Below are 13,988 nucleotides of genomic sequence, written 5' to 3'. Positions count from 1 at the left end.
TCCAGAACCTGCATTGTATTTTTATGTCATTGTGCCAGAAAGCAATAACAGTGCTGTTTATGTGAATATGCTTTAAAGCTGCATCTACCCTCAGTTGCTAACTTTCTGTGGATTAGCCACAGTGACAGAGACAATGGCTGATATTGCTAAAAAGTCTTTGCGCATACATGTGACTTTAAAAATACCCACACTGCTGGCCAAGTCCTGGAAGTACCTGGTCATCCTTTATACATCCTTAGCCACCTATGCTGCACTTGTGACCCTAAAGCAGACCATTGGATCTCCAGAATTCCAGAACGTTATTGCAAATTGATGGAGTGGTAAGCTGTTTCAGCCAACTTCACCACACAGCATTACCAGAGTGGAGAACATCCCAGACGCCATTTATCTGATTTATTAAGGGGACTGTGTTCCAAAATTTCTTAATTACAGAGACAGTTAAAGACAATAACTGAATGTCTGGTCTAAAATATGGCAAGCCATCTTATACTATTCTGCATTTGTAGGAAAACACATTATACACAAACTCCAACATGCACCAAATTTGCTGGCTTTGGACATTTTCTTCACTGGCCAGTGCAACAGAAAAAAGACAGTTTTTACGGCTACCATTAGTTGTATGAGGTTGACGTCCTTTGTGATTCACATTGCTATCTTTCATGTACAGGTATATCTGCTTTGGGTTGTCTAGTCACTAACCCAATAAAAAAAATATATTTTACGTAAAATGGTGTTTCTGTGTGTTCTGGGTACCGTTTGGGATGTTATCACTGGTGAAATGTAGGAGGATCCTGAAATCAATTCCAGCTGCTCTTACGAGATTGGACTACACATTTTCTTTAACCACTTCAATGCCAGGCACTTTTACCCCCTTCCTGCCCTGGTCAATTTTCAGCTTTCAGTGCTCTCACACTTTGAATGACAATTGCGCGGTCATGCAAAAATGTACCCATAAGAAATTTGTATAATTTTTTCACACAAATAGAATTTTCTTCTGGTGGTATTTAATCACCTCTGGATTTTTTATTTTTTGCTAAATAAATGAAAAAGCACCAAAAACTTAAAAAAACAAACGTGTTTTGCAAATAAATTATCTTTCTTCATAAATTTAGGTCAAAATGTATGCTACATTTCTTTGGTGAAAATAACCCAAATCATTGTTTATTATTTAGGAAAGTTATAAAGTACACAAACTATGGTGTATATCTGAAAATCTATTTTCTTGAGGCCCGGAAATGCCAGGACAGTACAAATACCCCCAAATGACCATTTTTTGGAAAGTAGACAGTCCAACGTATTTACTAAGAGGTATGGTGAGTTTTTTAAGTTGTAATTTTTTGTCACAATTATATGGAAAATTAAGAAATAAAAAAAAAAAATCTAATTTTTTTTTTTTTAACATACTGTCACCAGAATGTACTAAAGAATGCAAAAATAATTGATACATTTGTTATTTATCCTATCATTGATTATTATTATTTAAGGTACTTATATAGCGTCGACAATTTACGCAGCACTTTAAATATACATTGTACATTCACATCGGTCCCTACCCTCAAGGAACTTACAATCTAAGGTCCCTAACTCACATTTGTATACTAGGGCCGATTTAGACAGAAGCCAATTAACCTACCAGCATGTCTTTGGAGTGTGGGAGGAAACCATTGATCGAACTTCCTTTGAAGAAAGGCTAAGTAATGTGTATGTCAAACCTAAGTAATGTGTATGTCAAATTTTGGTTTGGTAGGCAGCTTTATAAACATTAATGGCTAATGTATATAGAATCTACCTTGGGGGTTCTCTCTTTTCACCCCAATAGCCTTGGGGAATCACTGCCTCCAAATAGGTTGTTCAAATTTCTAGTCATACTTTGAAGCTTTTAAAACATGGCTGAAAAGTGTGTTTAAGGAAAGGTCTAACATTTCTTTGAATTTTTTTCACTACCATCTGTGGGTACAGTGGCTTCCCCTAATTGAGAGCTGCTCCTGCAAAATCTTGTTGGGGGATTTAAAAGCTTTATTGTGCTGCTTATTTGTGGAAAAAATAAGGGTCCTAGCATTGTCATCATATTTCTGAGGATCATATTAGACTCAGTTCAGACTGTTGTTAGGCCACCAGCTCATCTTTTTTAATATGTTTGGAGCTGGTCAATGTATAAAAAAGGGACACCCAGGAAAGCTCCCCTCACCCGTGCTATGACAGCATTGTTCATGCTGCTCTTTATAACACCATAACCTCAGTTTAGTCAATACATTTGCCATTTGTGCATTTAATGTACAAAATACAGAACACCAATTTATAGTAGATTATTGGCTAAAAGGTAGTTAGGCAGTAGGGATGAGTCGAACATACCTGGGTATGGTATAAAGAGGGTACAAATCTGAACCCCTTTGAAATCAATAGGAGCTGAATTCTGAAAAACAGTAATAGCCATTTTCTAGGCTAATAGGAAAGGGATTGTCAAGCAAATGGTATAGGGGACTGCCCTAAGGGCATTAAAAAGCATTAAAAAAATGTCTGTGAAGTGACACATGTATATGTGTACACAACCTACTACAGCAAACCTGACATTTAGAAAGCATATAAATGTAGATGAAATTGCTGGTATATGACATCTCCTGGCCATTTATTTCTGTTTGTAAACAAAGCAGCTAGGGATTCCCTTAAGGCTCGGTTCACACGGGGGCGACTTGTCAGGCGACCTAGCCGCCTGACAAGTCGCCTCCCGTTCTGTACAATGGAACCGTTCTAATCGGAGCGACGCAAGTCGCTCCGACTTAGAAGAAAGGTTCCTGTACTACTTTGGGGGCGACTTGCATAGACTTCTATACAGAAGTCGTCTTGCAAGTCGCCCCGGCAGTCGTGTGCAGGTCGCCTCGGTGAGGCGACCTGCAAGTCGTGCCGCGTCTAGTGTGAACCGGCACTCAGCTATAAATTCTGACTGGACCCTCTGCACGCTGCTATATACCCTTTCTAGAAAACCTGGCACAAAAGCAGGATTATTTTGTTTACATACATTGCAATACATGTTCAGGCTGGCAAACTGCATCAAAGTAATCCCTCTCTGGCCAGTACCTACTCTGCTCTGCGAAATGCAAATGCTCTAGTGGATATAGTGCCAATATGGGGCAAATAGACACAAGCTGTTGGAGAGCTACAGGTTTCAGGTCCAGACACTGACCTGCAATGCAATGGAAATATAATGCACCTGTGCTTATGTAAAAATAGAAATAAAGATGCTAAAGGGGTACCTCATCCATATACAGATATAGCAGAAATTGGACAAATTGAGCAGACTTTACCAGTACCAGAAAAGGACCAACACTACGTAATAATACTGAATCTCTTTATTACAAAAAATGTTTTACAAAAAATTGCTTAATTAAAAACTTTAGTACATTATAAATACAGAAAGAAAACCAGAGCTCCCATTAGTGTAGCTACTTGTTTGATATCATAATAGATCCCTGTTATAACTAGGTCAAATAGGGTTGACATTTTGCTTTAATGCTTCCATCAGGACCTTGTACCCTTGACTATGAACAGAGATCCTATACAAAGAAGAAAAGAAAAGGGGAACATCACATTATAGTCAGATAATAAGTGCAGCAAAACATTCTATCAACATACTCCATATATATATATATATATATATATATATATATATATATATATATATATACAGTGTGTAGTCAATTACAGCTAGAGAAGAACTCTTAGATAAAGTGGCGTGCCTGGTGTCATCCAAGAGCGGCTCACACACAATGTCTTCTATAAACAGTCAAATCAACAGACAAGTTTTTCAATTGCTTCTATTTAGAGAAAATCAATGATGAATATAGTACTGGTAATTATCGAGTATCCCATAAGGGATGCAGGAACTGCTGGCTACAGTCAATGGTTTTGATGTAACACTTAATGGGTACAAAGCCCCACACAAGGAAGAGGAGAGAGAAAGGAGAGTCAACTACCAAATCTCATGCTGCAATACTCCCACTGCCTAGTATCACAACTGAGCCCTAGAGAATCTAAATATGAAGCCAAGTCAGTACTTCAAATACAGAGTCCATCATTCTAACAATACCATTTAACCAACATGAACAGACTAATTCATACCTCAATAGTATTGAGGTGGCAGTAAATACTGATATTCAGCTCAAACAGAAAAAATGTAATATCTCTTTATCAGACTGTACTGTTAGGCCCTATACACAGGATCGGACATTGATCGGACATTCCGACCACAAAATCCGTCGGATTTTTTTCCGACGGATTTTGGGCCAAACTTGTCTTGCATACACAGGGTGGCACAAAGTTGTCGGAAAATCCGATCGTTCTGAACGCGGTGACGTAAAACACATACGTCGGGACTATAAACGGGGCAGTAGCCAATAGCTTTCGTCTCTTAATTTATTCTGATCATGCGTGGCACTTTGTGCGTCGGATTTGCGTACACACGATCGGAATTTAAACGATCGGATTTTGTTGTCGGAAAATTTTATATCCTGTTCTCAAACTTTGTGTGTGGGAAATTCCGATGGAAAAAGTCCGATAGTGCCCACACACGGTCAGAATTTCAGACAACAAGCTCCGATCGCACATTTTCCGTCGGAAAGTCCGACTGTGTGTACAAGGCATTAGAAGGAATCTAGGCACAATAACAAGATAATATATAATTAGAAGATTTTAATTTGTCAACCATCATGCAAATACCAATAAGTAGTAAGTAGTAAGAATATTTCAGTAAAGGTGGAGGGGCGCAACCAGCTGAAAAACTCACCAATAGACCAGTAAAGGGGATCCAAATAGATCTAGGTATATTGTATGGCCACCAAACCGTTTCCCATTTATATCAGACTGTTCAGCCAGATAGTCTATCAAATACATATAAAAAAAGAAGAAAATATGCTACATAAGGAAACCTCATACAAAATGTATAAAGTTTCTCTTATTAAGGCCAGTTCACTGACACTTACCTTACACCTCTTGCTTTAGACAACACAGCAGTGTCCATTGCTGCCCATATCACAAGCCAGTCTAAATAAAAGCTAGCTTTGGCGCCAAATTGATCACTTAATTGGATAATCGGTATCAGTTGGAAGAGGGGAGGTGGAATATAACCTATCCAATCCGTCAGAACAAGAAATGTAAAATATGTTTTTTTTTTTTGTTGGAAGAAGGAAATCATGTTGTTAATGTAGAACATGTATTGACATAACTGAAGTAATACGATGCAGGTACCCAGGACGCTAGCACTTATGCATAATAAGGAGTCTGTTGGCCAGACTAGAGGGTACCAGGTGACACATCAATGGGTTGAAAATTTCCTTGTAGGGGTGGTGTCTCAATCTTAGCAGTCCTACAGAGAGGTTCTTGGGTACTGGACATGTGGGACACCAGAGCTGGATATGGGGGAGATACGCCTGGTTGATGTCTCACCTGAGAGGTTGGAACCTTGCACAGGTAATGCCAGTGACTACACACGGGAGCATGCTCCATTAGATAAAGGGAACAAACGCTGGCTACCAGGGCACAGTATGCCTTCACCACATAGCACTTCAACATCTCACAGTGGTTAATAAAAGCCTATTACCCGATATGTGCTGAGTATACACTGAATCAAGTACAGTCATTGTACCAGTGGCTTACTCCCAGAGATGTGCAGACACAGAAGGCATTCAGGGCGCTTATTTCTGTGGAGTAACCGAAAGAAGAGGGATGTATTCAGCACTATATTGGGGGGTATAGGAGCTGGGATGTTTGTTAATGGAGTGGACATCGGTCTCCTGAGGAACAAACTCTCAGCCATAGCTTCAGACAGTAAGCGGGGCTTTGTTAGAGATTGTTGGCATCCTTAATAACATTCAATAAAGTCACATAAATACCCAGGTTAAAGTGGTCCCGGATTTTGTCCACCATGTTGAGAGGTTGCTAGAGAGTGTGGTGGTACAGGACAGAAATCTGTAATGGGCTCTGGTGTGCACGCAGGGGCAGGCGGAGGTATCAACCAACTTCAAGCTGATTGTACAGTCTTTGTATGATGGGCAATGGCCTTATGGGTTAGCATCACAGCTCAGTAAGATTTTGGCAAAACACGTCACTGCCCCTGCTCGACCAAGGTGGTGGTGTAGCGGTGGTTGAAGCAGGGGGAGCCCTTTGCATCTATGATATTTAATGATTTTGAACGCTAGGTATCCATGTACTGGGATTACTATCATGATACTGCGTGATTTAGCGTACCAGAAATGTTATTATGTATGTATGCCTATAGCAAAATGACAGCGGGGAAGTGGTTCAGTTATCCTGACTGGGCATCATATGATGTCCAGCAAGATAAGCCGCGATCGTGCGCCTGCGGGGGCACGCAGCGCGGCGATCGGTGGTGTGGTGTTTTACTCTGACACACTGCATCTCCGATCGTGGTAAAGAGCCTCTGATGAAGGCTCTTTAACACGTGATCAGCTGTAACCAATCACAGCTCATCACAGCGTGAACGAGGAAGTGCCGGCAATCGGCTTTCCTTGGTTCGCTCTGACAGGAGGAGCCGATCCGCGGCCCCTGTCAGAGGGGGGTGTGCACTGATAATCAGCACATTGATTATCAGCGCAGCCCCATCAGAGGTGCCCATCACAATGCCAATCAGAGCCCATCAGCTGCCAGTCAGTGCCCACCCAAATCGCCAATCAGTGCCCATCAAAGTGCCAATTAGTGCCCAGCAAAGTGCCAATCAGTGCCCATCAGTAATGCCTGTCAGTGCCCTTCACAGATGCCCATCAGTAATGCCTGTCAGTAGCTCCTCATCAGTGCTGCCTATCAGTGCCATCAGTGCTGTCTATTAGTGTCCATCAGTGCCCATCAGTCCCACCTATCAGTGCCCATCAGTGCCACCTATTAGTGGCCGTCAGTGCCGCCTATCAGTGCCCATCAATGCCGCCTATCAGTGCCACCTATTAGTGCTCATCAGTGCCGCCTATCAGTACCCATCAATGCCGCCTATCAGTGACCATCAGTGCTGCCTATCAGTGCCTATCAATTCTACATATTAGTGCCTCCTCATCAGTGCCCATCAGTGCCACCTTATCAGTGCCAACTCATCAGTGCCGCCTCATCAGTGCCCATTAGTGCAGCCTCATCAGTGCCTGTCAGTGAAGGAGAATTTTTTCAATGTTGGTATTTTTAGTTTTTTTAGCAAAAAATAAAAAACCCAGTGGTGATCACATACCACCAAAAGAAAGCGCTATTTGTGGGAAGAAAATAATAACAATTTAGTTTGGGTACAGTGTTGTATGACCACACAATTGTCATTCAAATTGTGACAGCGCTGAAAGCTGAAAATTGTCCTGGGCAGGAAGGGGGGGAAGTGCCCTGTATTGAAGTGGTTAAATACTGACAATATACAGTAAAAAATGCTTGAAAATCTGTACAAATTACATTTTGTTCAGACTTTTTGTTGCTTCTTAACCCTCATATGATGCAATTATCACTAGTAATGCACAGCTCAACTGCATTATAGTAAAAATAAGGGTGTGTCTAGCCAGCCTCACCTATGTCTCTCAAATTATTTTCAACTGCATCCTACATGCTGCCCCTACTTTCTTTACACAATAGCTCAACTCTGCATCTGGAAATGTGCTATACAGATTTGGCATTACTATATCCAGCAACCTATAAAAACATGTTAGATTATGTATTTCTTTTTTTGATGGATATTTGAGTGTAACTGTTTCTGTAAATCCCCTAGATAGCGAGATCTTGAAGATATGCTCAGCTGCATGTTCTCAATCGCATTATATGAAAAAATAACAGAGAGGGCACACAGCCAGTAAACCTTGTATAACTTTTATTAAACGTGCCAGAAACTTTAAAAACTCCCATCACTCCTCCCCTCTGTTCACCAGTAGAATCACCAGCAAAGTCATAGAAAGATGAGAAGTGGCTTGTTCGTCTCTCTTGCCCTAAAGACGTGCAGCTAACGTTTTATATAAAGCAGCAGCTCCTTTCCTTATTGCATGCTAAGAAAACCTATGCTATTTTATTGAAATCTTAATTCTTTAAACTTCAAACTGAAGAAAGATGAAGAATTATTCAAAAAGCATATTTTCACTGCAGCTTGCTGTGTACTTACACTGCATTTTGCAAGTCACCTGCCAGCATCAGCGAATAGCTAATGGTCCAAATCCTCTGTGGAGGCAGAGGGTACAGTGGCAGAACAATGGAAGAGTCTACAGTCTGATGAGCCAGGGAGCTGAGTACCAGCCTTCAAGAAGATCCTCTGTCTCCAGTGCATCTCATAATCCTTTACTGTTACTGAGCAGCAGAAACACCACCTCTCAAGGATCTTCTGGGAGACCACAACCTCTCAGATCAGAAAACTTACAGAGTGAAGCCCGACAAACCACAGCTTCAAGCCAGGCAAGTGATTCAGCCAGTCGTTATTGGTTCCAGGCTAACAGAAGAAGCCAAGGAGAGGATGCTGCTGGAAGACAGAGAAACAGACCAGAAGGTATCACACAAAGGAGACAAGGTGCTGCTCAGCCATCAAGTGCCCAGCAGACCCAAAGAGCGAATGCCACCACAAGCAACAGAGCCAGGCTAGACATGATGCAAGGAGATGATCCCTATAACCCTAATAAATATGATGACAATCCCTACTACAATTACCATGACGCCTATGACAGGCCAAGACAGTCTGACAGGCAGAGATATGGCTATGGAACCCGCTATCATGAGTATGGTAAGAGGAAGCAAAGATAATATAAAGAGTGTCCTTTCCTAAATCATTTTTATGCACTTGAATGTTAGAAGGTCATTATAACCATGTTATCTAGAGAAAACAAACTACAGTCTGCGATGCTAAAGTGCATGCCATTTAGGGGTTAACCTATAAGTAGTCAAGGCAAAGTATGTGTTCAGGATAATTCAACCGTTTGGTCCTTGAGGATCTATGTCAAGCCATGATGCCTCTTACTTGAGGAGAATTCTATTGGAATGTACATTAATATTAACTGACAGTCTTATCTTTCTAAATAGGAATGTTCAAATTGTTTTTAGGGAAAATCGGATGAGCCTTCGGGGCTCCAGCTTACAGATTAATACTGTAACTCAATTCTACAAATGTATATATATATATATATATATATATATATATATATATATATATATGCAATTCTGTAGAGAATTATCTGTAATTCTGCATAGCAAACATGCTAAGACTGTGCATTGTACTTGTGAAGTTAACTCAAACAGACTCATAGAGTTAAAAAGTTTTAGCATGTGCTTTTCAGTCTGAACTCAATTTACCGTAACGTGATATTCAGCATTGTCTCACAGCTTCTGGCATTCCCACATATGTCTGCAGACTACTTTCACACAGGCATTTTATGTCTGTATTAATCACTAATGTATGGAATGTGTATTAATAAGTTTGCGCTAAGCAGTCAATTAAAGGACAACAAAATTGGCCACACAAAGATTTATTATTTTAAAGATTCAACCGAAAGAACAAGATGTGGGCAATAAAAAGTGATAATGATGCTCAAACATGCAATGATTGTTTTTGGAACTTCATATCATTTTCCTGAAAACAGTTATTCATTGCTATTTTACAAATCGATGCCAACATCTGCCAAGAATAATAGTAAATCTTGTTGGATATTTGCCAGTTTAAAATACTTTTTGTGTATAGAATGAGCAAATTGTCACGCAAGTTCATCAATAAATTCTACGTTCAGATCAGACTTCATCTTATTAATGGTCAAACTAATACCTTCACTACTGATCATGTATGTCATTGTCACTATGTATTATTTATGTTACAATATAATGTATTAAGCTAACATAGGACAAAAGTTTAGTGGTGCCATTCATTCGGGAACAGTTTTCATGCTCTATAGCAGGGATATGCAATTAGCGGACCTCCAGCTGTTGCAAAACTACAAGTCCCATCATGCCTCTGCCTCCGGGTGACATGCTTGTGGCTGTCAGTGTCTTGCTATGCCTCATGGGATTTGTAGTTCTGCAACAGCTGGAGGTCCGCTAATTGCATATCCCTGCTCTATAGGATGCAAGGAATATGGAAATATGCAGTGCGTCATGTGAAATTAAGAAAGGTTTATATTTATTGTGTTGCTTTATGGGGTATGTATAACCATGTTGATACTAATACTACATATTTGTCTAAGATAGAAAGAATCAGAAAATCTGCCTTGTTCTACATATACCATATTAAGTGACTCAAATACAATACAGAGTTGCCAACTCACCCCTTCAATTAGTGATATACACAAATGACACAGGTCCTGTGGCTAATTAAATCCTGGTAAGACTGTAAATTGATTAATTATAGGACCTGTATAGGTAGACAGATCTGTTTGCATTTGAAAGAATGATCCAGCAACCCTGAAGAAGTTATGTAATGTTTTTTCACTTGGATCCCTAATGTTGAAGTGCCATTGTCCTGTGAGACATTGTTTATTCTACCATAATGCTTGCTTCACAACTGAAATGGTTCTCGATCCAGTATACTACATAGCTGAGGAACCTACAGTAATTATGGGATATTGGAGGGGATCTCAATCCACAGATCATAAACACTGGGAGGAATATTTATTGATGACATTGGGCATATGTTGATGGTTTTCAGTAAATGGAATGAAACAGAGGTGCGTTTAGTTGGTGTATTGCACACTGATCCCATGCCAGGAAAGCAATACTAGATCTTAAATCACACATTACATTTTATAAATGACCATACACTAATAGTGTTTACATCATCTCCGCAGAAGGCTGCAAATGCTGAGATCAGCCAGAAGGTGCGCGTGGACTCCTGGCTACTCCCCCTCTGTCCCCTTGAACTGCTGACATTGCACTTATGTCATCAGTTTTTGTCCAATATGAGCACTGCTTAGCTTCAGTTTTGAGGGTTGAAATGCAGTTTCCATGCAACTATACAACAAAGGGGAGACATAGCTATATGGATAGAGATATTCTCTTTTTTATATAAAAAAATGTTCAATGTATGACAGAACTTTGGAGTGCAGTAACCCAGTCAGACCAATTAGAAATCATTTCTCATTGTTCTGTGTGTTGATGATTCATAAAAGATAAAAATCTGATCAGTTCCTATGGGATAGGTTATTTTACTTTGCACAATATTGATTATCCTTCACAATAAGGGGTTGGTTTACTAAAACTAGAGATTGCATAATCTGGCGCAGTTCTGCATAGAAACCAATCAGCTTCCAGTGTTTTATTTTGTCAAAGTTTAATTGAAAAATATGGAGTTACAAGCTGATTGGCTGCCATGCACATCTGCACCAGGGTTTGCACTCTCTAATTTTAGTAAATTAACCCATACATGTCCATTATATTCAGCCATATGTCTGAACTCACATTTGTGCCTAAAATATATTCAGTTCTTATAACCTCTTTGACAAAATGAACTGTAATCTCTAGTCCGTATGCTCTTTTAAATCCCAACCTCTGCACAGGAGGTAGCTGTAACCTATGCTTTAACCCAACTTTGATGATGTTGCACACTTGGCATAAAGTATGCATACTAAAAGAGAAAAAAGGTCCCTGAGACAGAGGATTTTGTACCTTTTCTATCAAAATCATCATCACCGAAAACATTTTCTCGTGTAAACGTCAATATATCTGGGTTGTATTGCTTGCATTTGAATAGCCATGGACTCTAATGTAATACCTACTCAACTTCTAGACAAAATGGTGCTAGCTGAGGGGTATGAACTGAGACTGTAGCTATTATGAGGTTACAAGGGCTGAACAAAAAAGACTTACGTTGGCCATAGTTGGTTGGGATTTCTGCCAGTTCAGCAGAGACCGGTCAAGATTCGATCCATGTATCGGCAGGCTGATTGTACCCAAGTTGATCCATCAATTACCTTGGGTACAACTAGCATGTTGGATTTCTAGCATGCAATTACTGCCAGCGGCTACGCCCCCTTGGAAAACACAAAACATGGTAAAAAGGTAAGTAATGTGTCTAGTAAGGGCAGGAAGTCAAAGAACCGTAATTTATCATAATATTAATAATAATTATGATTTGAAATAATTAGAAAAATAATAATAATCAAACAATGTTATACTGTAGAATCTAATTCTTCCAGAGACGATAACATTGGGTACTGCTACACTCCATTGCACGTCTGTCCATTGTGCCTTGTGGCAAGACATAATTAGATATTATAAACCATATCAGAATACTTTGACTTCATCTGCTGGTAAGAGATAGGCACAGCACATCTCTGTTAGCAACAATAAGCACTGCTGAGTTTAGTAGGCTTGTTATCTAAGTGATGCTTGAATATGTTGCATCGCTTGGAAATATTGACCAATGGATTTTTAAGACACACATAGACATTAGAAGAATATTATTTAGTGCACATGGTCTTGCAATGGTTTCCCATGCCAGCTCCATATTTCCAGCCCATTCACTGGATGATAAATTAGCATCATAACACTAATGATTCATTGTTGAATGAGCAAGTATGTGATGCAGGAAGCCATAAAAACTGAACCCGAGGCTTTTTTTTTCTGGCTTTGCAGTGTGGCAAAAATCAGTAATCACAAGTCTGACTGAACAGCAGTACAAAACCTTCTTCAAGTAATTGATTTAAAATTGTATGAATGTTTCAGGGATACCTTGATTCACTTCTAACCAAAAACAAAACAGATGTCCTTTTAGAAAAGCACATCAAGGAGACTCAAGTGTCAGGAGTAGTCCATATTACAACCAGCTTCAGTTCTCACTTCCAGTTGTGTGTTGTAAGATCACATGAGAAGAGCACAACTGCTTGTGCCAGGAGGTCAAACTAAAATGTCATCTCAGAAGCAAGTTCTGATAGTTATGTGCATAAGCTGCTTTTAATTTTTCAGTTTTGTTAAATCAGAGTTTAATGGACCAGTTTAGAGCAGTCCAGTCCATTAGTCCACTAGATGTCGAGAGTTACATGTCCAACTTTTCCAAGTGTCCCCTGCCACTACCATGGCCCTTATGGTAAAAACCAGGTAAACCATGGAGCTTTTTCTTTTTAAACATGGCTCATACACGGGGAGTGACATATTTGTGGCCAGTACCAGAACTCATTTTAGAGAGAATCTTCTGCTTACCAGGCACACACAAGGAGGAAAAGCATGACTGCTAATCCCTGTTGTGCTTTTTTGTTTTCAACTTGCCTATGTAATATGGGTCGTCCTTTACAGTATCTCAAAAGTGAGTACACCCCTCACATTTTTGTAAATACTTAATTATATCTTTTCATGTGACAACACTGAAGAAATTACACTTTGCTACATTGTAAAGTAGCGAGTGTACTGCTTGTATAACAGTGTAAATTTGCTGTCCCCTCAAAATAAGTCAACACACAGCCATTAATGTCTAAACCACTGATAACAAAAGTGAGTACACCCCTAAGTCAAAATGTCCAAATTGGGCCCAAAGTGTCAATATTTTGTGTGGCCACCATTATTTTCCAGCTCTGCCTTAACCTTCTTGGGCATGGAGTTCACCAGAGCTTCACAGGTTGCCACTGGAGTCCTCTTCCACTCCTCCATGATGATATCACGGAGCTGGTGGATGTTAGAGACCTTGCGCTTCACCTTTCGTTTGAAAATACTCCACAGATGCTTCTTTAACAAGGCAGTGGTCATCTTGGAGGTGTGTTTGGGGTCGTTATCATGTTGGAATACTGCCCTGCGGCCCAGTCCCCAAAGGGAGGGGATCATGCTCTGCTTCAGTATGTCACAGTACATGTTGGCATTCATGGTTCCCTCAATGAACTGTAGCTCCCCAGTGTCGGCAGCACTCATGCAGCCCCAGACCATGACAATCCCACCACCATGATTGACTGTAGGCAAGACACACTTGTCTTTGTACTCCTCACCTGCTTGCCACCACACACACTTGACACCATCTGAACCAAATAACTTTATCTTGGCCTCATCAGACCACAGGACATGGTTCCAGT

The 13,988-nt window shown here is 40.1% G+C and overlaps 1 protein-coding gene across 2 annotated transcripts in view; it reads left to right on the top strand.

The window, feature by feature from the left end:
• Positions 1 to 7,879: 7,879 nt before the first annotated feature.
• The window catches only part of LOX (lysyl oxidase), a 99,598-nt gene continuing 93,489 nt past the window's right edge, over positions 7,880 to 13,988 (top strand). For both annotated transcript variants that reach the window (XM_073624679.1, XM_073624680.1), the window contains exon 1: positions 7,880 to 8,734. In XM_073624679.1, the coding sequence (XP_073480780.1) occupies positions 8,074 to 8,734 (661 nt within the window). In that variant the 5' untranslated portion in view covers positions 7,880 to 8,073. The remainder of the gene's footprint in view (positions 8,735 to 13,988) is intronic.

Source organism: Aquarana catesbeiana, linkage group LG01 (assembly GCF_042186555.1).
Source record: "Aquarana catesbeiana isolate 2022-GZ linkage group LG01, ASM4218655v1, whole genome shotgun sequence".
In the NCBI taxonomy this organism is placed as follows: domain Eukaryota; kingdom Metazoa; phylum Chordata; class Amphibia; order Anura; family Ranidae; genus Aquarana; species Aquarana catesbeiana.
The sequence above is the reverse complement of the archived record's forward strand: the minus strand, read 5'-3'. Positions and strand labels throughout refer to the sequence as shown.